The sequence below is a fragment of the Ovis canadensis genome, chromosome 5, assembly GCF_042477335.2.
Source record: "Ovis canadensis isolate MfBH-ARS-UI-01 breed Bighorn chromosome 5, ARS-UI_OviCan_v2, whole genome shotgun sequence".
Taxonomy (NCBI): domain Eukaryota; kingdom Metazoa; phylum Chordata; class Mammalia; order Artiodactyla; family Bovidae; genus Ovis; species Ovis canadensis.
In genome coordinates this window covers 56,858,310-56,879,506 of record NC_091249.1, presented here as the reverse complement: position 1 = coordinate 56,879,506, position 21,197 = coordinate 56,858,310, and the positions used below count along the sequence as shown (strand labels likewise).

General features: G+C 60.1%; 1 protein-coding gene across 2 annotated transcripts; it reads left to right on the top strand.

The window, feature by feature from the left end:
- Window positions 1–62: 62 nt before the first annotated feature.
- Window positions 63–19,284, top strand: REXO1 (RNA exonuclease 1 homolog). 2 transcript variants are annotated; one of them, XM_069589753.1, is made up of 19 exons: window positions 63–346; window positions 1,797–1,852; window positions 2,377–2,429; window positions 3,681–3,779; window positions 9,283–11,012; window positions 11,776–11,880; window positions 12,715–12,925; window positions 14,597–14,760; window positions 14,876–15,007; window positions 15,085–15,208; window positions 15,692–15,805; window positions 15,915–16,052; window positions 16,208–16,321; window positions 16,887–16,960; window positions 17,156–17,266; window positions 17,676–17,791; window positions 17,908–18,046; window positions 18,189–18,309; window positions 18,396–19,284. In XM_069589753.1, exons 3-19 carry the CDS (start codon window positions 2,423–2,425, stop codon window positions 18,482–18,484), a joined length of 3,588 nt encoding a protein of 1,195 aa, XP_069445854.1. In that variant the 5' UTR covers window positions 63–346; window positions 1,797–1,852; window positions 2,377–2,422; the 3' UTR covers window positions 18,485–19,284. The 2 variants fall into 2 exon arrangements, with proteins under 2 accessions (XP_069445854.1, XP_069445855.1); XM_069589754.1 differs by lacking the exons at window positions 1,797–1,852; window positions 2,377–2,429; window positions 3,681–3,779 and having other exon boundaries at window positions 65–346.
- Window positions 19,285–21,197: the final 1,913 nt, after the last annotated feature.

The window sequence follows — 21,197 nt, the reverse complement described above, 5'->3', positions numbered from 1 at the left end:
GATCAGGCGCACTTCGGGCAGCCGCTCCCGGGGTCCCTTGCGGCAGCATCCCGGGGGCCTCCAGGGACCTCGGAGCAAGATGGCGGCGGCGGCGGGGTCCGTGAGGCGCGGGCGGCGGCGACCGCGGCGTCAGTGAGGGGGCCCGGGGGCCCGGCGGCTCCGGGCCGGGGCGCCGCCGCGGGACGGACCATGCTACGCTCCACAGGCTTCTTCCGGGCCATCGACTGCCCCTATTGGGCTGGGGCGCCCGGGGGACCCTGCCGGCGGCCTTACTGCCACTTCCGGCACCGCGGGGCCCGGGGCCCGGGCGCGCCCGGCGAAGGTGGAGCGGTGTCCCCCGCAGCAGGTAATGTCTGCCTGCCCGCTCCGAGTTCGGTTCCCCATCGAGGGTTGGACCCCAGCACCCGGGCTTCCCCGGTTTCCCGTTCCCCGCTCAGCTCTCTCCCTGTACACTAGCGAGCGACGTCCCTCCAAGCCGGGGCCACCCACCCCAGAGCGCAGTGCCGGTCTCAGGTCCTCTGAGCCTGCGTTTTCGCAAGCGTAAAACCTAAACAGTGAGAGGACCTGTTCTAGAGGTGTCGCGAGCGTGAAGCGCGTGGGGGTCGGGAAAAGAGCGTGGCCAGCACTGGTCAACAGGCTCGGGACTCCTGCCGGGGGAACCGTTCCCGCCCCCTCCCCGGCCCGGGGTGTTGGTTGCAGCCGTTGTTTACTTCCGCGCTCGTTCTCCCGCCGCACCTCTGCTCGTGGCCGCCCCTGTTGACAACAGCGGAGTGGAGAGAGTCTTGTTTAGGAGCTCTCAGACTGGGTGTCGAGCCCTGTGTGTCATGCTAGGGTCAGGGAGGGAGTCAAACCTGATTGATTGCGTGTGTGTGTGTTGGGATGAGGGGCAGACTTCCGAGAGGACGTTCAGAGGCTGCGCGTCTCTCTACGTGGTGATTGTCAATGTCACAGAGTTCAGGTGAGAGCTGCCAGGAGGCAGGCACTGTTTCTCTTAGGAGGTGTGGGCCTTGAGCAGAGACATGAAGAACGGGGGCAAAAAGAGGGGCATCACAAGAAACGGTCCACGGGGAGGATATGTGTCGTTCTTTTCAGGGGGATTCAGGCTCCGGTTGTGGCCCCTATTCTAGGGGATTGGCTCCCTCTGTCCATCGGACCCAGATTTCCTTGTTCAGTTTCCTCTCTCTTTCTGCTTAAGACACAGATCTTCATCTCAGAGGTTTTTGAGAAGCACCCTTGCTAGTATGAAGTCATAGGCCTGTTTCCCCCGCCCCCTGAAAGGGGAAAAAAAGGTAGAATTGTCTCAGATTTCCACCATAAATTTTGCTTGGCCCTTTGGCCTTGCATCAACTGCCCAGATGCCATCATTCAAGGTCAGGCTGCGCACCTGGGTGGGACACCGGTCTGGCTCTTGGGAACCTTCCCTCAAGGAAGGAAGATGGCTGTGCCCACAGGTGCCTGAGCTTCAGGCCTGAGTGGGACGCTCCTTGGGGGTCACCCTGCCCGGGTGCACTTTCTGACTCCCATCTTTTGACATGCAGGTGCGGTCTGCATGGTGTTCTGTAAAGAGCCCCTGATGCCTAGGGGCAGGCCGGCTCCCTCAAACCCTGGGCAGCGACTCGTCTGCAGGCCCATAGGTTGACTTCCAGCCGTCCAAGAGTGCTGATTTCTCTCTCATGTGTTCTTCCAAGTTCATTGGTCTCTTGATGTCTTCCTGCGTCACAAATGGCCAGTTTCCCAAAGTGTCATTTTTTAGAACCCATTGGTGATGTGGTCCTGTCTGCTTCACTTTCCCACAGGAAAAAGTGCAGCTGCCTACCCCTGACCCCAGTGTGTCTGCATTTTCCTTTTGCAGGTGAGAACAAGCAGTCCTCCTCTCTGGGGGTCGGGTGGGGCTCTTCCTGCGGCTCAGCCTCCGTCTTGCTGTGGGGCCTCTCTAATGCTGTTTCCTCCTCTTTGGCGGGCTCAGGTGTGCCTCCCCCTGCCCCTGCACCTTTCAGCTCCCCCTTGCTCTGGATTTTGACAGGCACACTTGCTGCAGCCACAGGCCAGATTTTGTCTGGGTCCCCCTGTGAGCAGACTGACATGGCCCAAGAGCAGATGCTCGGCCAGGGTGGGCTGGGCAGGGATGCAGATGGTACTGACTGCCTGCAGCTGGGATGTAGGGTTTCCAGCACCTCCGGCCTTGGTCTGCCGGCCCCCTGAGGCCCATGTAGGGCCCATCCCATTCTTTCCGACCCTTAGATCCACCCTCCTGTGCTCCAGGGTCCTCACCCCCATGCGCCGTTGGGGTTGCCCAGTTACTGCCATGCACCCTCAGGCATACTCTTTATTCATGATTCTTAACTGGTGGGAGGGACAATTGTCCCGATTTTACAGACAAGGAGACGGGCCCAGAGAGGGGAAGCCACGCACCTGTGTACACATGGTCGGTAAGTGCGCCTCATGGGGTCGGATCAGGGCGGTCAGGCCCTTGCCCCCTCACTTCCTGCTGCCGGGCACCTGGGTGCCCGTCACGTGTGGGCTCATTGCTGTGACCCGAGGCTTAGAGGCAGCAGTGAGACCTGAGGAAGGGCCTCACCATGCTGCAGGGCCTAAGCACTGAAATCTCCCAAAGACCGGCCGGAGGAAGCCCTGACTCGTGCTGGAAGGCAGGGTGGCCCCAGCTGGTGGTGGTGGCAGCTCGCCTGGGTCTCACATTGGGCCCCTGGGGGACCCTTGTGGTCTGGTGTCCTGAGAGCAAGCCTTGCTTCTTAAGGGACGCTAAGGGCCAGGAGTCAGGTGGGAAGGAGGGGGTGCAGTCAAGAAGTGTGTGCTTCTGAAGGGGCAGTAGCCCTTCGCTGCCTTCCCCATGGGCTGGGGGCCAGCAGGATTCACGAAGGCATGACTCCCCACTGCCCTGATGGCCGTGCTCAGAGACAGAAGGGGAGTGTTTTTCTGTCTGGTGCTTTCTCTTCCTGAGTGAGCCATACATAACCCTTTCCTACCCCTCCTGGGAGGGAAAGCCCAGCAGAGAGCCGTGTCACCTGTGTATCTGAAGGTCTGGCCAGGTACTCGACTACCTCCAGGGCTTCCCTAGCTTGCCGCCAGGTGTGGTCTTGGGTCAGACCTGTCAAGGGCCTCTGACTTCGTTGGGAGAGGGTGGAACCATGAATACCAGAAACTGGTGGGGGGCTATGGGAGGGGATATCCTGCGCTCTGTGCAGGGTAGAGCAGCCTCCTTGGCCCCACCTCTTTGGTGCCAGGAGTCCCCCAATCTTAATAAGCACAAGTGTCCCCAGACTTCACCCAGTGTTCCCTGGGGGCAGGAGCACCCTGGAAAAGATCCGGGTCACCAGTCTCACCTCCCCACCTCTTCTGGGGAGCTGTGTGCACAGGTGCAGCCAAGGGAGCTGGGCCATCAGGCTCAGGGGACCCAGGCTTGCCACTTCCCAGGGGAGGAGCCTGCACTGCCATCCAGTGGGTGGTTCCATTGTTCTTGACTTCTCTGTGAAGAGGGAGTGGAGGAGAGGTGCTGTGGGTTTTCAGAGCAGCACGAATCCCTTACGCCAGGGCGAGGGCAATCTAGGTTCAGTGGGTGGTGCAGCCCCTATCTTCAGAGGCAGTGTCCCATCCCAGCTAAGTTATCTCTGTTCAGAGTGTTTTTTTGTGGACTCAGAGTAATGTTCATTTTAAACACACAGGAAACCACTGGAAAGTCAAAGGAGACGTGTCTTGTGTGTGGCGATGTCCCCACTCCCGCGTCAGCAGGCTTGCTGTGCCTCCTCCCAGCCTGGGACATGGTCTGTCCTTCCTGTACTTGCAACCCTGCCCTTCTTGGGAGCTGGGTCCTTTTGTCGAGGTTGTAGAAACCCCAGCGAGATGTGAGGCCTGCCCCGTGCCTCTGGTTCCTACACCTGGTGGCCCCTCTTGAAGCACTTGGGGAGCTTTCTAGACCAGCCTTCTTGCCCAGATCCAGGCTCGGGCCATTTGAATAAGGATACACCTGCCCCCAGAGCTGTTTTTTTTTTGGCATTTTTAGTGTTCTCTGCTTAGTGTCAGCAAAGCAGTGTCTCTCCTGGGGTTCATACTGACCTTCCGGGGGACACATCTGTGGTTGTCAGGAAGTAGGGGGCTCCTGGCACCGGGGGGGTAGGGGGAAGGGGTGTCCAGGGATGCCGCTCAGCGCTTCACAGTGCCCGTGACAGTTCTCTTTCCCTGCATATGTGTGGTCTTGTCCAGCTCCAAGTGTCAGTGCTGCCAAACGAGATGGAGGAGCCTGAATAGTGTCCCAGCCCTGGCCTATTTCTGTATATGAGGATGGGCTGAGAGAGCACCACCCTGAGAATTGCCACACCAACCCCCCGCCCCCGGCGCAGCTCCTCCGGGACCCAAGCGCCAGGGTTGGATCAGTGAGGACAGCACAGCAGCGCAGAGAGCTCGGGCTATGCGGGATGCTTGAGTTACCCCATCCCCAGAGCATACAGCAGAGGGGAGGCACCAGCCCCGCGGCAGGCTTGCAGCCCCACAGGTGGAGTAGAGCCTCAGGTGAAGGCGTTGGGGCAGCATCCTCCATGGTGCGAGGAGCTTAGCCTCCCACTGCTCAGCGTCACCACCTCGGCCTCGGCCACCGCTTCTGCAGGGTGGGGCCGTGAGGTAGGCCCCTCAACGAGCAGTGCGCCTCTCCTGTCCCATCCAGCTGTCCTGCGCAGTATCCTTGCCCTGCTGTCCTCCTCTGCCCCGGCTCCTCCCTCAGAATCCCCTTGACCAGAACATTGCACTTGAACAGTGGTTGTGCAGGAACTTGGTTTGTTGGTGTCGAAGCCATTCCTGTGTGGAAGGTTGACTTCTGTCGGTGTGATCTAACTCACAACAAAAACTGTACCAGTCATTTTACGGTGATGGACCCAGGGCTGAGACTTTCTTTGAAGGCTGACCCCACCCCGAGTGGTCTGCATAGGTGCCAGGCAGGGTTGGAAGCCCAGAAAAGTGTAGGGAGCAGGACAGGTGGCTGGCAGACCTGAGCGTTCATGGCGAGGGCAGAGGAGGGTGGAGCTTGGCCATCTTAGCTGTGAGCTCGGCACAAACACGCAGGCATGGTCCACCCAGCCTCTGAGTCAGCTGTGAAATCCGGAGCTGGCTCTGGCACCCTCCAGGGCTCTTCGGGTCTGTCTGAATTCAGTACTCATCTGTAGATCACCTGGGGGCCTCTGGGAGGGAAGGAGTGTCCAGCAGCACATATCTGGGCCAGAATCCAGGAGAGCGAGCCATTGGTTGCAACAAGTCGGGCAAGTATTCCCAGGCAAGCGATTGCTGAGCTGGGTTTTGAGGGATGAATAGGAGTTTGCCTGGTGTCTAGAAGCTGATAGTTCTCCTTTCTCTGCCTTCGAGGCTTCTGCCACCTGGGCAGCTTCCTGCCGAAGGAGTGGACCTCATTGCTCTCCTTTGACTGGTTCTTTTGTCCTACTCATTTCTCATGTGACAGAGATGGTGCCTGTCTCTTCCTGGCCCCCTGGCCTGCCCCCTTGGGTTGTGACCATCCCCTGGGGCGAAAGAGTCCCCACTGCTGTCTAACCAGGGCACAAAGTAGGGGCTGCACTGCCATGTGTATGTCGTCTGTTGATGGGGGCCAGAGGCGTAGGGGGAAGGTTGGGTGGTGGAGAGTCCTTCAGACCGCAGAGAATCAGGTAGTACTGGGTCTTCTCGTCTGGGGAGGGGAGCCAGGGTTTTGGGGTGTGGCACTGCCCCAGTCCCAGCCTCTTCTGTGAGAGGGACCAGAGTAGGCAGGATGGGTGTGAGGATTAAAGGGGAAGGCCTCAGAGTTAGAGTTGATTGTGTTGGAGCCCGTGCCTCCCAATGGGACCTTCCTGCCCACTTGTCTGCTCATTAACTGCACTTGCAGCTGGAGCTTGCGGGCCAGGTGTCTGCAGAGTATTTCCTCAACTGAGGGTGCGAGGGGGAGCAGAGGACAGGGCTCAGAGGTATTCGGGCAGCTGCCACCCTACACTGTCTTTCCACCCAAAGTGGGCTCTCTGGGTGATCTGTTCCCTGAGCACCGTGGCCATGAGTATCTGTTCCTGGCTGGAGGTGGGACAGCCGGCCTGGGCTTTGCCATGCTGGATGCCTGGCCATCTGGAGCTGGTGACCAGGGCGTGTTGGGACCAGGTCACGGGGGGAGCGGCCCCGGGTGCCAGAACCAGGAGGGGGCTGTCACACAAAGACCAGGCACGGAGACAGCCCAGGAGCTGCCAGGGGCCTCCCTAAGGTGTCTCTTCAGTGGTGGCCCTGCTTGGTAGCCCATTTTTTGCCCAGAGTCTGGGGCAGGAACTTCTGAGAGTGTAACCCCAGCAGCCAGGCCTTGCAGGAGCTTTCCCAGTCAGCTTGAGAGTTGATCTCTTGCTGAAAAACAGCCAATTAGTCTTGTTTACCATAGGCATTTTTCCCTGGTACAAACCCTAAAGGAGCGCCCGTTGGCTTCCAGCCAGATTAACTCCCTGTTAACGGGAAGGTGCTTCTGCGGCGCCATGGCCCCTCTCCACCTCTTGAGGGTCACCTGTTGCTTGGCAAAGGTTTTCTCGAGAAGCTTCTCCAGTTCCTCCTGGTCCCCTGAGGGCTGGTCCCTTGAGGCAGGGTGGGGTGGGGGCTAGATAGCATCACAAATGCCTTCTCCATCTATCTGCCTCCCCCCAGAGGCCTCCAGAAGTTTCAGCAGGAGCATGGGGGTCAAACTCTGGTTCCCACACACTTCTGAGCCGCAGGGGCTGCGGCCAAGCCCCAGCAGCTGTGCGCTTGATGTGCCTAGACCTGCAGCCTGGTGTCACCTCAGGGACACTGAGGCTTAGAGGGGAGGGTCATGACCTAGATCCTCTGCCCTCTCCTTCTTTTGTTTTTTTTTCCATTTAGCCTGGTGGGGTGTGGAGAGGGAGCCTCCCTGGTACTGAAACATCCCACCTTGGCAGGGCTCTGGGATGCCCAGATCTCAGGGGCTGGGCCTGGCCAGGGGCTTACTCCCTTCAGAGTCTGAGCGTTGGGCCATGGAAGCTGCAGGAAGTGGAGGGGGTACTGCCCTCAGGAAGCCCCCTGACGTTAATGCAGGCCCTCATCAGAGAGCAGGAGCTCCTCTCCCCATCAGGGTGCCCAGAGGGGCCCCCCTGGGGCCTTGGCAGCCTGCCGCCCTCTTCCTTACTTGTGGCCTGGTCCTTTGGGCACCTCCTTCCTCTCCTTGCTTCCCAAGTGCGGGCTTGTGATGGGATTCCTGTCACACCATGAAGTGCAGAGGTCTGAACTCTGGCGTGAGAAGGCCATGAGGCACTCCGGGGGGTTTCTGTGTTGCTGGGGCACCTTGCCGCCTGTTCCAGAGCAGGTCTGAGTGGGGAGGACCTCCATCCATTAGAACCCCACTCCCTCCTGGGCGAGGGGCATTTCCCCCAGATGAGCCCTGCTACTGGGAGCCATCTCAGCCTCAGGAGGAGGGAGGTCAGGGAGTGAGGGGGGTTGGGGCTGGAGTTCCCCCAAGACTTGCAGGACCCAGCCCACCCCTTGCTGGCATGCCCCGTCAGTGCCCCTCAGCTTGTGTTTTAGGTGCTCCACTCTGCTGGGCATCCAAGACTTCGAGGGGAGGAGAGAGCACTGGCTTTTCTATTCACATGGGCTGCAAGTGGCTGTGGGCCCGCTGTGGGTTAGGGTCAGCTGTGGGGAGGGCCCTGGATCCTGCCCTTGGGGGTTTCTGGACCTCTGGATGGTCGCTTCATCCTGAACCTCTTTTGGGGCAGAGGGCAAGTGGCTCTGTGTTCTGACCAGTCAACCAGCACCCAGTCCCGCTGTGGCCTGTGCGACTCGGTTTTGCCACCCTGTCTGTAACCTGCAGGCAGGGTGTGTTTGGGGTGGTGTGAAGCACAGACACACATGTCCTCTCAATTGTCACTTGAGAAATAGGTTCCAGGGTAAAAGCTGAACAGTAGGTCTGTGATGGAACCTGCACCCCTGGCCCCCTGGTCCTCCAGCAGCCCAGCTACCCACCCTGTCCTACAGCAGCGCCAGTTCTGTGCGTCCCCTCTCAGGGGTGTTTGCGTTTCCTGGGGCTTCTGCAGTAAGAGCCCTCCTCACCAGGGACCTTAGAAGAGCACAGGGTTTTCTCTGGCGGTTCTGGAGGTCAGAGGCCCAGAGTGAAGCCACAGCTGGTTCCATCCTGAGGCTCCTGGAGCATGGCCAAGCACAGGGCATCAGAACAAGTCACTTTTTCTTCAGAGTTTCACAGACTCGTGTCTGGGAGATGCTCTAACCAGGAACCATTTTAAATTCTGAAACAATTGAATCTAGTTGAATGCTTACTTCTGGGGGCATTGGGCTTTACCTGCTCACATCTTACAGAGAAGCTTTGCACCTTTGTCCATAAGGGAGTCTCCTATGAGGTCCCTGCCAGCTTGGGTGGTGCTGGGCTGCTCCTGTGTAATGTGCCCTGAAGACGGGTCAGTAACAGCAGCCGCCTGCCCACCAGCTGCCCCACCACCCCTGTTCTGATGCAGACATGAGTGTTCCATGCCCACCCTGCTGTCCACCCCACTGTGCTTCCCCAATATGTGTTGTCTGAACATCTTACACTTCGGCATCGTCCTGGGGACAGCATGCCTTGCTTCCCCTGTGAACTTTGCCATGTTGTCCTGCGTACACCCCAGCTGCCACCTCACAGTCGACCCTTAAGGACTTTCCACGACCTCACTGGTATATGCGCCACCGGTGGTCTTTTCGTGGGCGAGAAGGCTTGTGAGAGGACAGAGCCTTAAAGGCACAGGCACCAGGCAGGGCTGTGCATGGCTGCCCGCTGCTCTGGGTGGGCTGTGTCGGGCCCACCTTCTGCTCCCTGCCCCCATGTCAGGTGGCTCTGTGCCCTGTGCTTTTGGCCCTGGCTGGCTGGCCTTCTGCCAGTGTTGTCCTGCCTCCCTGGCTTCAGGGAGCTGCGTGGTATGGCTTAAGCGTGGGCTGAGCCATGTGGGAAGCCCACCCTTATCCAGCTCCCCAGACCTCACCATCCATGTTCCAGGTCAGGAAGATCCCAGGCTCTGCACCCCACACCCCAGTTGGTGGCAGGACCTGCACAGAGGGACCCTCCAGGATCCTTGATTTGCTGCCAGAGCTTCTGTGCGGTCAGCCATAGACCTGGCCCTGGCAGGTTCTGGAAGGCTGGTTCTCTGCTCTTCCCTGCTGGCCCCAAGGGTCAAGGCCTGGGGTTAGGCAGTGGCCAGTCACTAGCTCAGGTGGCCGCTGCTGCACCAGCCTTCTCATGGCTGTTTCTCCTCTCCATTTCAGGGCTCGGTTATGACCCGTACAACCCTGAGCTGCCCAAGCCCCCCGCACAGAGGGAGAATGGCATCCTGGGCAGAGGCATTGATTCCCACTCAGACATCCTGGAGCTGGAGTTGGTCAACCAGGCCATCGAGGCCGTGCGCTCTGAGGTGGAGCTGGAGCAGAGGCGCTACCAGGAGCTCCTGGAGACGGCCCGGGAGTGTGGTTCGGCTGAGGCCCCCGTCCTGGCACCTCATGGCCCTGCTGCCTGCCCCGCCACCAGCCTGGACGGGGACGCCTTCCCACTGTCCTTCGATTACAACCCCAGCGGCCATGGCCTTTTGAGCCCCGATGCCAGTTATCAGCCCACCCCACTGGCTGCCACTGCTGAGCCTGGCTGCAAGTACTCACTGGCCTCGCCAGACCGGGCTCAGGGCCATGGTGGAGGGGGTGGCGGTGCCCTGGAGTATGTCCCCAAGGTCGTGGGCCAGCCCCGGCGGTACGGCCGCCCCATCTCCAGCAGTAAGTACGTGGTGGACAACTCAAAGCCGTCTACAGACCTGGAGTATGACCCCCTGTCCAACTTCTCTGCCCGCCTGCTCAGCAGGGCCAGCACCAAGGACGAAAGGGCCCCCAAGCGGCCCCGGAGCTCCCGTGGCAGCGAGCCCTACACACCTGCACCCAAGAAGCCCTGTGACCCCTTTGGCAGCTGTGATGCCAGGTTCTCGGACTCGGATGATGATGCTGTTGTCGCTCCGGGTGACAAACCCGTTACCACCAGCCCCCCAAGAGCTCAAGGGGGCGCTGAGAGCAAGGCCCCGGGGAAGCCGGGCTCCAGGGAGGGCCCTGAACTGGAGGAGGGCAGCCTTAGGGAGACCAAGGAGATGGCGGTGCAGTGTGACGTGGAGGATCTCGGGCCACCTCCTCGGAGCCCAGGCAGGCCACCCCTGGCTAAGCCCAGCTCACCAGCCAGGGCTGCGCCAGAGCGCAGCAGCCCCAAGGAGGGGAGGCCTAAGAAGAAAAGTGGGGTGCCACCCACCGCCAGCCACAAGGACAGTGTCCGGAAGACAGATAAGGGCAAGGATGGTGCACGAGGGAGGCCGGCTGAGAAGCCCGCTGCAGACAGGAGGGGCCCGCAGGCCGGCAGCCCCTGGCACAAGGCAGAGCGGCCCCAAGGGACCAAGAAAAAGCCATCTTCAGCCACTCCGGTGGCCAGCTCAGGGAAAGGCCAACCTGAACGGCCAGGACCGCTGCCGAGCCCCACACAGGGGGCAGCCCGCCAACCGTCAGATAGGATAGCTGGGAAGACCCTGTCAGGGAAGCTGGCAGAGAGGAAGGCCCGCTCGCTGGACGATGGCGCCCCCCGGGACGCCCCCAAGCTGCCCAGGCGGACCCTGAGCCACGCCGAGCTCTTCGGGGATGAGAGTGAGGACGAGGACCCGCGGCCCCAGGTGCTGGCCACCCGGCCTCCCGCTCCCCCCAGCCTCAGCTCTAGCTCAGACTCGGACTCAGACTCAGACTCCAGCCTGGGTCTGTCGGCTGCGCGGGGGCCGCCCAAGCGCCTCAAGGCCTCCCCACCCCCCTCCTCCTCGTCCTCCTCCTCCTCCTCCTCCTCGGGGGCGGGCTCTGACGTGGACTACTCGGCCCTGGAGAAGGAAGTTGACTTTGACTCCGACCCCATGGAAGAGTGCCTGCGCATCTTCAACGAGTCAACGGCCGTCAAGACTGAGGACAAGGGCCGCCTGGCCCGGCAGGTGAGGGCAGGCAAGCCAGGCACCTCCCTGACTCCTGTGACCAGAGTCCCGGCACCCAATGGAGACGGCTTTCTCAGCGTCAGCCTCTCAACTCATTCATAATTCAGACCCCTGGCTGGCTACCACTTGCCCGCTCCTGATCCTGCTTCTCCCCTGCCTCTCTCACCGCTTCCATATTCCTTGCTGTCCCCCTTCCCCTCCTTTTCCCTCTCCTCCTCCTCAGACCCCCAAACTCAGCCAGCCTCCACCTTTCTGGTTTCCTGCTGCAGTGTCCCCATCTCACCACCAGAGGGAGCTTTGCTCTGAACGAAGCTGGCACAGCCAGTCCCACAGGCAACCTGCAGCTGCGGGGGGATCCCTAGTGGGACCCTTGCCCCACCCCCTGCTCCCCCCTCCTTAGTGCCCCTCCCTGTTCCTGGCCCTGTGCCTTTCTCATTTCTTCCTTCATTCCCACAATTGTGAACCTGCACCGGTCCCTGTGGTGGGTGGGTGGAAGTGTGGGCTGGGTGGTCTGCAGAACTCACCCTCTGGGGGCCTTGAGAGATGGGCGCAGGTGCCAAGTCTATGTCCTCACCTGGAGGCAGGGCCTGTGCACATTCTAGGGGGAGGTGAGAACCCTGAAACCCCTTCTCCAGCTAGGCAGCCAGTTAGTGTCTTCTCACCTGCTCCTGTCTCAGGCCTGGGTTTACCCCAGGCCAGGACGAGTGAGAGGAGCTGTGGCTGATGTGGGGGGTGCTCACTGAGGGACAGATCTGTGTCTCAGCCCCCCAAGGAGGAGAAGACTGAGGACAAGGGGCATTCAGGCCTGACCACGCTGTTTCCCGGGCAGAAGAGGAGGATTTCTCACCTCTCCAAGCAAGGCAAGGAGGTAAGTGTCTGCCTCTGGGTCTTGAGGGAATGGGCACCCATCTACAGAGGTAGGGCCTCCTCACGCTCCCTTGCTGCTGGAGGCCTCTGGCTCTGCTCGTGCCCTGCAGAGAAGTTCTTGGGACCCACATCCGGTTATCAAGGTGTGCTTAGTGCTGGGAGCCAGAGCACGGAGCGTGGTAAGCCAGATGAGGGCAGCCCTCCAGCAGGGTCACACTGCCCAGCCCCAGTTCGGAGGTGGTCTGTTTTCCTGGGCAAGTGCTGCCACATCTCTGAGCCTAGGGTTCTTCCCTTGTCGTGTACAGACAGGATCAGTTGTCAGTCACCGTGGGGCTGGTCAGTGAGCTAGCACTTGGAAGACTGGGGCAGAAGAGAGAAATGGAGGTGATCCGCTCACCAGTCCCTCTGCACCCTGCTGGGCATTCTGAAAATACCGTTCAGAGAAGATTGGATCGAGCAGTATATAATCTAACGGGTGGGTGGGAACACACAGCCTGTGTCTACAGAAGGGCTGAGGGGACTGGGCACGCAGAAGCCAGCAGGGCAGGGCTGGGTGGGGCCGGGGAGAGTGGAGCATCATGGTGAATTTGAGTGCTGAAGCGCCAAGGTGGTTCCTGCCTGGGTATGAGCACACTTGGGAGGAAACCCGGCTGGTTCTCTCCACGTGGTCAGCAGACTCAGATGAAGGCCAGCTGCTTCTCTCCAGGGCACCTGCCCGCCCAGGAGAAGGTCCCTGGGCTGGCCTGCCCCATCCTGCAGTGCTGCCTCTGATACCCTGGAAGGCCTGCTCTGGCCTCTGACCCAGAGCGTCCTGGGCTTGAAATTCTTCACCCAGGCGGAGCCCATGAGGAGAGGCCCTGCGCCCCCTGCCCGGCCCCCGACCGCCCAGGAGGTGTGCTACCGACGGGCCCAGCAGGCACAGAGGGAGTCAGCCGGCTGGCTCCAGGCCGCCCAGCAGCTGGGTGAGAAGCCCAGCTCTGTCCACATCTCGGCCCCAGGAGAGAAGCGGAGGATTGCCCATGTCCCCAACCCCCTCCTGGCTGCAGGTGGGTCCCAGAGGCTGGGGAATGCTGCCACCAGCAGGGAGAGCCCGGGCCTGGCTCCTGCTCTGCCGGGGCGGGGAGGTGGGGGGGTGGGGGGGTTGGGGGTTGGAGGCGGTTGTGGCCTTGAGCGGTGCTGGCTGGATGTCTCTGCTTATCTGTGAAGCAGCCCTGTTGCTAGTGGGAGGTCCCTGGCGGGGCTACCCTGGGGAGTCTGAGGGTGGCTTCCTCCCTTCACTGTGTGTCCTCAGACTGAGAGTGACTCTTCACGCCTCCCCTGCTGGCCTGGTCTAGGAGGCTCCCACCCAGGTGTGGCACCTCACAAGGTGTTAATGAGGGAGTGGCTCTGGAGGCCCTCAACCCTCCAGTCAAACCAGTGGATCTGGGGGAGGGGTTGGGGCTGGGTTTCCTCCTCTCCCACCCTGAGGCTACTGTTCTCTGACTTGGGCTTGTTTTAAAGCTGTTACACCCCAGTGGTCTGATAAGCATGGGGCTTAGGCATGCAGAAAGAGCAGGGCTGTGCAGCCTCTGAAGGCTTATCCAGATGGAGAGAATTCGGCTTCCCTGGGTGGGAGACCCTGCTGTCTGACCAACTCCCTGGGTGTCCTTGCTGCTGCTTCCAAACCTCTCCAAGAGCCAGCCCTGAGGAGACGGTTCCAAGTGTCTGAAGGCTCCTTAGGTTTCCTGGTGCTAGAGCCTCCCATAGGAAAAGCCCTCAGTGTTCCTGGCCCTCCCCACAGGGTGCCTGAGGTGGAGCTCCCAGCAGTCATGTAGTCCATCTCAAGCAGGGCACGAGGGGACCGGAAGGGAGAGAGCACTGAACCGTGGCCCTGAGGTGCACATTCAGAAGCCTAACCTTGCTCTCGGCTGTCTGGTCATCTCCGATGACTTAGTACAGTTCTGTGGCGGTGTCACTGCCTGCACTCTGGTGGCAGGGCGGTTCCCCCAAGCCTCAGGGGGACTCACCTGCTGATGCCTCCTACTCTACGTGACTCTGAAAGCGCTCCTGTCACTGAGAAGTGTGCATCCTTAGAGACGAGGCTGGTGGGGAGCTCCCCTCCCTCATGGCTGAGCCTGGTGTGGGCAGGCTTGGGTCGCTGCTCTGTCCGCGCCTTGGTGGTCTCACTCTGTCCCCATGCCCCTTCCCCAGCCTCACTGCCAGCTGCTGCTCCGCCTGGGGCCCTTGGAGACAGCCCTGCTGGCGGCCCCCTCCTCTGTCTGGTTTGTGACCTCATCAAAGGGAGCGGCAGAACACTGGGGCAGCTGCAGGCAGCCGGCTGGTCACAATGAGCGGGCTGGGGGCGACCCGCATGCTCTGGTGCTCAGCCCGGGAGCCAGGGCCTTTTGTCCCTCACACTTCCATGCCTTGGAGTCGGGGGCCGGAACATGTGGCAGAGGCTCCCTGCACCCCCCACCACTCGCCGCACCACCCTGGCGGTGACCTTGCCTGAGCCGGCCTCTGAAGCCCCATTTTCGCCCCCGCCCCCTCGATGGACTTACCTGAAAGCCGATAGAGCCTGATGTCATTTCACAGCCCTCGGGCCCGACCCCGGCCCCTTCCTCTGTGCTCCCAGATGCATGTCCTGCTGGCGCTCCACGGCCGCGGCCGCCTGGTGCTTTGCAGCTCGGTGATGGGCGTGCTGTCCTCCTGCTCTCACGGCCCCTGTCCCCCCACAGCCCCCACAGGCGCCAAGAGGACCCTCTCGGCCAGCAGCAGCCAGCACCCCAACGGCCCCGAGCCAGGCAGCCAGCCCCTGAAGACACGCACATTGTCGGGCATGGCATCCAAAACCACCACCACCGTGGCCCCCAAGCGTGTGGCGCACAGCCCGTCCTTACAGGTGAGCCCTCTGTACTGCCTGCTGGCTCCCTTTAACTGAGTCGACCCTGAGCTGGGTCAGGCCAGGGTCAGGTGGGAACAAGCGTGCCACCCTCTGCTGGTCTCTGTTTCTCTAGAGTTTAAAGAAGCCCATTATCCCAAAAGAGTTTGGGGGCAAAGTCCCCACTGTCATCCGCCAGCGGTATCTCAACCTGTTTATTGAAGAGTGCCTCAAATTTTGCTCTTCTAACCAGGAAGCCATAGAGAAGGTGCGTGGTGAGGGTGGGAGAGTGGGGGCATGTTGGGAGGCGGGGCCGGGTGGGGCTGAGTCCATGTCCTCCCACAGGCGCTCAACGAGGAGAAGGTAGCCTACGACCGCAGCCCCAGCAAGAACATCTACCTGAACGTGGCTGTGAACACCCTCAAGAAGCTGCGCGGCCTGGGCCCGGGTGCTGGAGCTGGTCTCAACAGTAAGTCGTGTCCGGAAGACCCAGGCCTCGGCCTTCAGCAGCCCCCCTCCCGTCAGGAGGCTGTCAGACAGAGGCTCTGCCGTCCCTGGTTATCTGGCTCCTGGGGAGGGTGATGTTGGCCCTGCGCCCTCAAAAGAGCCTCTTCTCACTGTTAACCGTCCGCCTCAGTGAGCTGTGGGGCCGCTGCTAATGGGGGGGGCCTCTTCAAAAGCTTGAGGCAGGAGTATGCTTCCTAAGCTTCTTAAAGGATGCATTAGCGCCTTCTGTACTTCCGTCTGCTGCAGGCCAGCCCCCTCCTCCTCCCATATGGAGGTCTTGCCCTTCCCTTCTGAGCAGCGAAGACCCCAGGGAGGGGGAGGGGCTTCCAGGCAGCCTACTGGTCCCCAAAGAGTTAGGGTCACAGGAGGTCAAGCTGTTCCCTTCTTTGGGGAGCGGGGCATTTGGAAGGACTCATGCTGAACTGTTTTCACTACCCTCTTCCAGAAACCAGCGGCCGGAGGGTGGTGTCCCATGAAGTGGTGCTGGGGGGCAAGTTGGCTGCCAGGACCAGCTTTTCACTCAGCCGCCCTAGCAGCCCCCGTGTGGAGGATCTGAAAGGTGAGCCTGGCTCCTGCAGGGCTACCCCGGCAGCTCTCAGCCCCCTTTCCCAGGGCCCTGGTGTGGCCCCAGTGTGGCCACGGGCTGACCGCCTCTCCCATGTCCCCAGGGGCCGCCCTGTACAGCCGCCTCAAGGAGTACCTGCTCACGGAGGGCCAGCTCAAGGAGAATGGCTACCCCTTCCCGCACCCCGAGAAGCCTGGTGGCGCCGTCATCTTCACAGCCGAGGAGAAGAAACCCAAGGACTGTGAGTACCTCCTGCACCACCGCCCTGGGGTTGGGGTGCTGGGGAGGGGGCCGTCTGTGGACAGGGAGTGTTACAGCCAACGGGTGTGGACACAGAGTTCAGGGCCAGGCAGGCTGGCCTGATGCACCCCCCACCCCACCCCCCCCACCCGGTAGCCTCCTGCAGGATCTGCTGCCGCTGCGGCGCCGAGTACCTCGTGTCTTCCTCTGGCCGCTGTGTGCGTGAGGAGGAGTGTTACTACCACTGGGGGCGGCTCCGCCGGAACCGAGGTGAGACCCCTGCCGGGCTGGGCTGGGCTGGTCACCTGCTCTGATTGTTTGTAACTTGTTTTCCACTGTGGGTTTTTATGGAAAAAATGATACAAAGGCCTTTCTGTGACAGCATTCATAAAAGGAAGGTCTCCAGCCCCACCCACCGGGTACCCTTTCCACCCCTGTTGCCTTTGAAGAACAGGGGCAGTTTGGCCCAAGGGAACCAAGGCTTCATCCTGTCTTGTGGCTGCTTGCTTCCTTTTGTCGCCAGTGTGGCCATTTCCCACTCACGGGCACATACAGGGCTCCTTAAGTTCTGCCCGATGGCTGCCCTAGACCCTCTCTGGGTGAGCAAGCCTCCCTGCGGCTACACCAAGCTCGTCATCACTGCCTAGTGAGGAGAACTGGTGCTGGGTGAGGGTGGGATATGGGGTCTGCCAGGTGTCTGAGCCCCTCACGCCCTGCTTGGGCCTGGTGCACCTCTAGGGAAGAGGCTTGGGAAGCCCCTGCCCACCAGGCAGACTGGGTGTGGTGGACTGGGCCGGGGTGTTGGCTGGACCTGCTTGACTGCATCTGTTTGTAGTGGCCGGTGGCTGGGAGACTCAGTACACGTGCTGCTCAGCTGCCATAGGCTCTACCGGCTGTCAGGTCGCCAAGGTAAGTGTCCTGTGTCATTCCTTGTCCTGGGGAGCACTGGCCCCAAGCCTCTCTTTCCCATCCTTGATTTTCCCGCCTGGTGTGGAGACCATGGGTAAAGGACAGTCCGTGACTACTGCCAGCACAGCCCAGCCCCTGAGCCCAGCCTTGCCCTTCCGAGCCTACCACCTGATCTTCCCTTCCTCCCACCCCAAGCAACATGTGCAGGATGGCCGGAAGGAAAACTTGGAAGGGTTCGTGAAGACTTTTGAGAAAGAGCTTTCAGGAGATGCGCATCCAGGAGTCTACGCCCTCGACTGTGAGATGGTGAGTGAGCCCAGCTACCCTGGACTTCCTCAGCCCTCTGGGGGCTTGCTGCCCGGGAGGGGCTTCCCAGTCCCTCTTGCAGAACCTTGGGCCTGTGCTGGCGTCAGAAGAAGAGGGTGTCTGGCAGTGAGTCCATCTCCCTGCCGAGCTCATATTGCAGCCTGGCCAGCACCTAAGCCTGAGGGCCTGGTGCACAACACAGCCCCTGGCTCAGCTTTGGCGCGGGGAGGGGACCCATGTTCTTATCTCCCTCTGACCCCACAGAGAAGCCCCTGGAAGGCCTCTGGCATGGGTTCCGTATCTAAAAGTGGGGCCTGAGTTGCCGCCTATGGGGCTCAGGGACCCTGGGCTGTGGAGCGGGAAGTGCTGTCAGGATCCTCCGTCTGAGGCATGTCCCCTGGCCCCGCAGTCCTATACCACGTACGGCCTGGAGCTGACGCGCGTCACAGTGGTGGACACGGATCTCCAGGTTGTGTACGACACCTTTGTCAGGCCAGACAACGAGATTGTCGACTATAACACTAGGTGCGTGCCCTCTGCCCATTCCCCACCACGGCCCAACCCTCTGCCTGCAGCCCAGTCCCTGTCTGGCCCCAGGTTGGGGCCTCCCAGCTCCATAACGCCTCCTTCCTCCCGCCCAGGTTTTCAGGAGTGACCGAGGCTGACCTTGCAGACACGAGCATCTCACTCCGGGATGTCCAGGCTGTGTTGCTTAGCATGTTCAGCTCAGACACCGTCCTCATCGGTCACAGTCTGGAGAGTGACCTGCTGGCCTTGAAGGTACCCTGTCCCCTCCGTCCTGGTTCCTGGAAGGCAGCTGGGGTCCATTGTTCTCAATCCAGGAAGGGAGCTGTGGAATCTGAGGCCAGGCCCCGGCGTGCCCTCTGGGACCCTCTCTGACCGTCTGTCCACCCACCTGCAGGTCATTCACAGCACCGTGGTGGACACGTCTGTGTTATTCCCGCATCGCCTGGGCCTCCCCTACAAGCGCTCCCTGCGGAATCTCATGGCCGACTACCTCAGACAGATCATCCAGGACAATGGTGAGTGCTGGGGCACAGGCACATGGGGGCCTTGGGGGCTATGGGGGCTGCAGGCTCCTGGCCCTGACACCTCCGTTTGCCTGCAGTGGACGGGCACAGCTCCAGCGAGGATGCCAGTGCCTGCATGCACCTGGTGATCTGGAAGATCCGAGAAGACGCCAAGACCAAGCGGTGACCGCCGCCTGCCCGCCCACTCGCCTCTCCCACAGCCCCGGCCCGTCCTCTACCCCAGGCCTCTTCCAAAACAGTGCAATAAATCTCGAGAGCTAACCCTGTCCACGTCGCCGAGACACAGAAAACCAAGAGAACCAGATGAGCTGGCGGCAGAGAGCCCAGCGCCGAGACCGACCCTGGAGCCCTGAGCCCCTCCGCCCCTGCCCATCCCCACCTCTGCCCCTGACCTCTGTCCTCTGAGACTGCTGCTGACTCCACGGGCGGGGCTGGCCTGCCACCCCCACAGGCCCTGCTGGTGCCCCTTCTTGTGGGTGGAGGGTGCGGGGGTGGCAGGCTTGTCAAGGGTTTGTTTGTGACAGGGGTTTGTCTTTTTATTTTGTATTGTTATTTTTATTATTTTGAATTTAAACCTGATGACTTGACAGTTGTCTTCCCACCCAGAGGAGCAAGACCCCGGTGCTGCCTTCCCTCCTGGGGGGTGGGGGTGGAGCTGGGAGTGCAGCCGGCACCCCAAAGGCCACCAGAACCTAGGAGTTCCACCTAGCCTGGGCCTGGACAGTGGGATCTGGCCTCCTCAGACTACCTGGACCCTGGGGCTTCTGGGAGCCAATCCAGCCTCTCCATCAGCCCCCCAGGCCTCACCTTCTGGAAACCCTAGGGCCTACTGGCCTCTGGACACTGTCTTCCCGCCAGAGCCCCGCCCTCCCCTGGGGGCTCTCTGTAAAGCCCCACAGCCCCACCTTCCAAGACCCCGTCCCCAACCCCCAGGCAGGGGCAGAATAAATGTTTGTATGGATTTTAGTGCTTGTGACATCTGGTGGTGGTCTTGGTGCCAGGTGTGGCCCTCCATGCACAGTGGAGGTCACTGTCACCCCTAGTCGGGGGCAGGTGTCAGGACCTTGCTCTCCCTCGTGGACCCAGGGCCCCATGCTTCCAGACCCTTCCCAGTGTTGGTGATTACAGCCAGCAGCCAAGAGTCAGGCCCCTGCCACCAGCCACTGACCATCCTGACCCTCTGGGACCCATTATGACCCATGTTCTAGTGACCTATTGACTTTCCCCCCCTTTTTTTGAACAAGGAGTGGTTTTCTAAATACAGGATGTAAGCATGTCTCCAAAGGACATTGCTGTGTGGGTTCCATCCCTCTCCCCATCCCCAGAGCATGAGTACCCCAGGGAAGCCTTGGGCTTTCGGATGCAGGGGAGGGGGTCAGGTTGGGAGTGGGACAAAAGCTTTCAGCTTGCCAAAACTGCTGGTTCCCAGAGGCTGAAGAGCCTTTGCAAACCAGATTCTGCCTGCTTGGGAAACTGCTCTCCCTTTTGTCACTATGTGGGGAGGGGGAGTGCTGAATATCAAATGCCCTCTGCATAGGCCTGCGCTTGGTGGTGGTGTCTCCTGGAGGCTGTTGGAGCAATTTGTCCAAGCCCCTCCCCAGGGTGTTTCTCAGTAAGCTCTGGATAAAGCTGGAAGAGCTGGACTCTTCTCGATGTGCAGGGCTCCCCAAGAAATGGTGGAGGCTGCTGCTCTGATGGGGCGGTCAGCTTCTGTGTGCTGTCTCCACTCCATCATTCATTCACCCAACATCAGTTTAGAAGGCAAGACAGGCAGGTACATTTGGCCTGTTCGGTCACAGCTGGCCAGAGGGAGCGACTGACTCCGAAGCTGGAAAGTACCTTCCTAATTTCTGTTCTTCAGAAGGTTCTTTAAAAGAATATGAAAAACAGCTTAATCACCTCTCCTGAACCCTCAAACTTGCCCCTCTTAAGAGAACCCTACCTTTAGTAGTGCCCCACACACACTGTCGCACCCTGGTCCAAGTACCCCACCTCTGGCCTGAATGCTGCCCAAGCCTCATTGCTGTCTCCTACCCCTGCCCCCTCCAGGAAGGCCCCTGGAGCCCTATCTGAGTGCTGAGTAGGCAAACTCCAGGCTGCAACCCTCTGTGCTGCTTCCTGGTAGGATGGTTCTAACAGCCTTCCCCAGCCAGACGTCCAACACTCTACCTGTGCATAGGAGATGCTCATTGAATTGAAATAGGATGAATGAAAGAGCTCAACATTCAGAAAACGAAGATCATGGCATGTGGTCCCACCACTTCATGGGAAATAGATTGGGGAAACAGTGGAAACAGTGTCAGACTATTTTTTTGGGCTCCAAAATCACTGTAGATGGTGACTGCAGCCATGAAATTAAAAGACGCTTACTCCTTGGAAGAAAAGTTATGAAAAACCTAGATAATATATTCAAAAGCAGACATTACTTTGCTGACTAAGGTCCGTCTAGTCAAGGCTATGGTTTTTCCTGTGGTCATGTATGGATGTGAGAGTTGGACTGTAAAGAAGGCTGGCGCCGAAGAATTGATGCTTTTGAAGTGTGGTGTTGGAGAAGACTCTTGAGAATCCCTTGGACTGCAAGGAGATCAACCCTGGGATTTCTTTGGATGGAATGATGCTAAAGCTGAAGCTCCAGTACTTTGGCCACCTCATGCAAAGAGTTGACTCATTGGAAAAGACCCTGATGCTGGGAGGGATTGGGGGCAGGAGAAGAAGGGGATGACAGAGGATAAGATGGCTGGATGGCATCAAGGACTCAATGGATGTGAGTCTGAGTGAACTCCAGGAGATGGTGATGGACAGGGAGGCCTGGCATGCTGTGATTCATGGAGTCGCAAAGAGTAGGACACAACTGAGCGACTGAACTGAACTGAATGAAA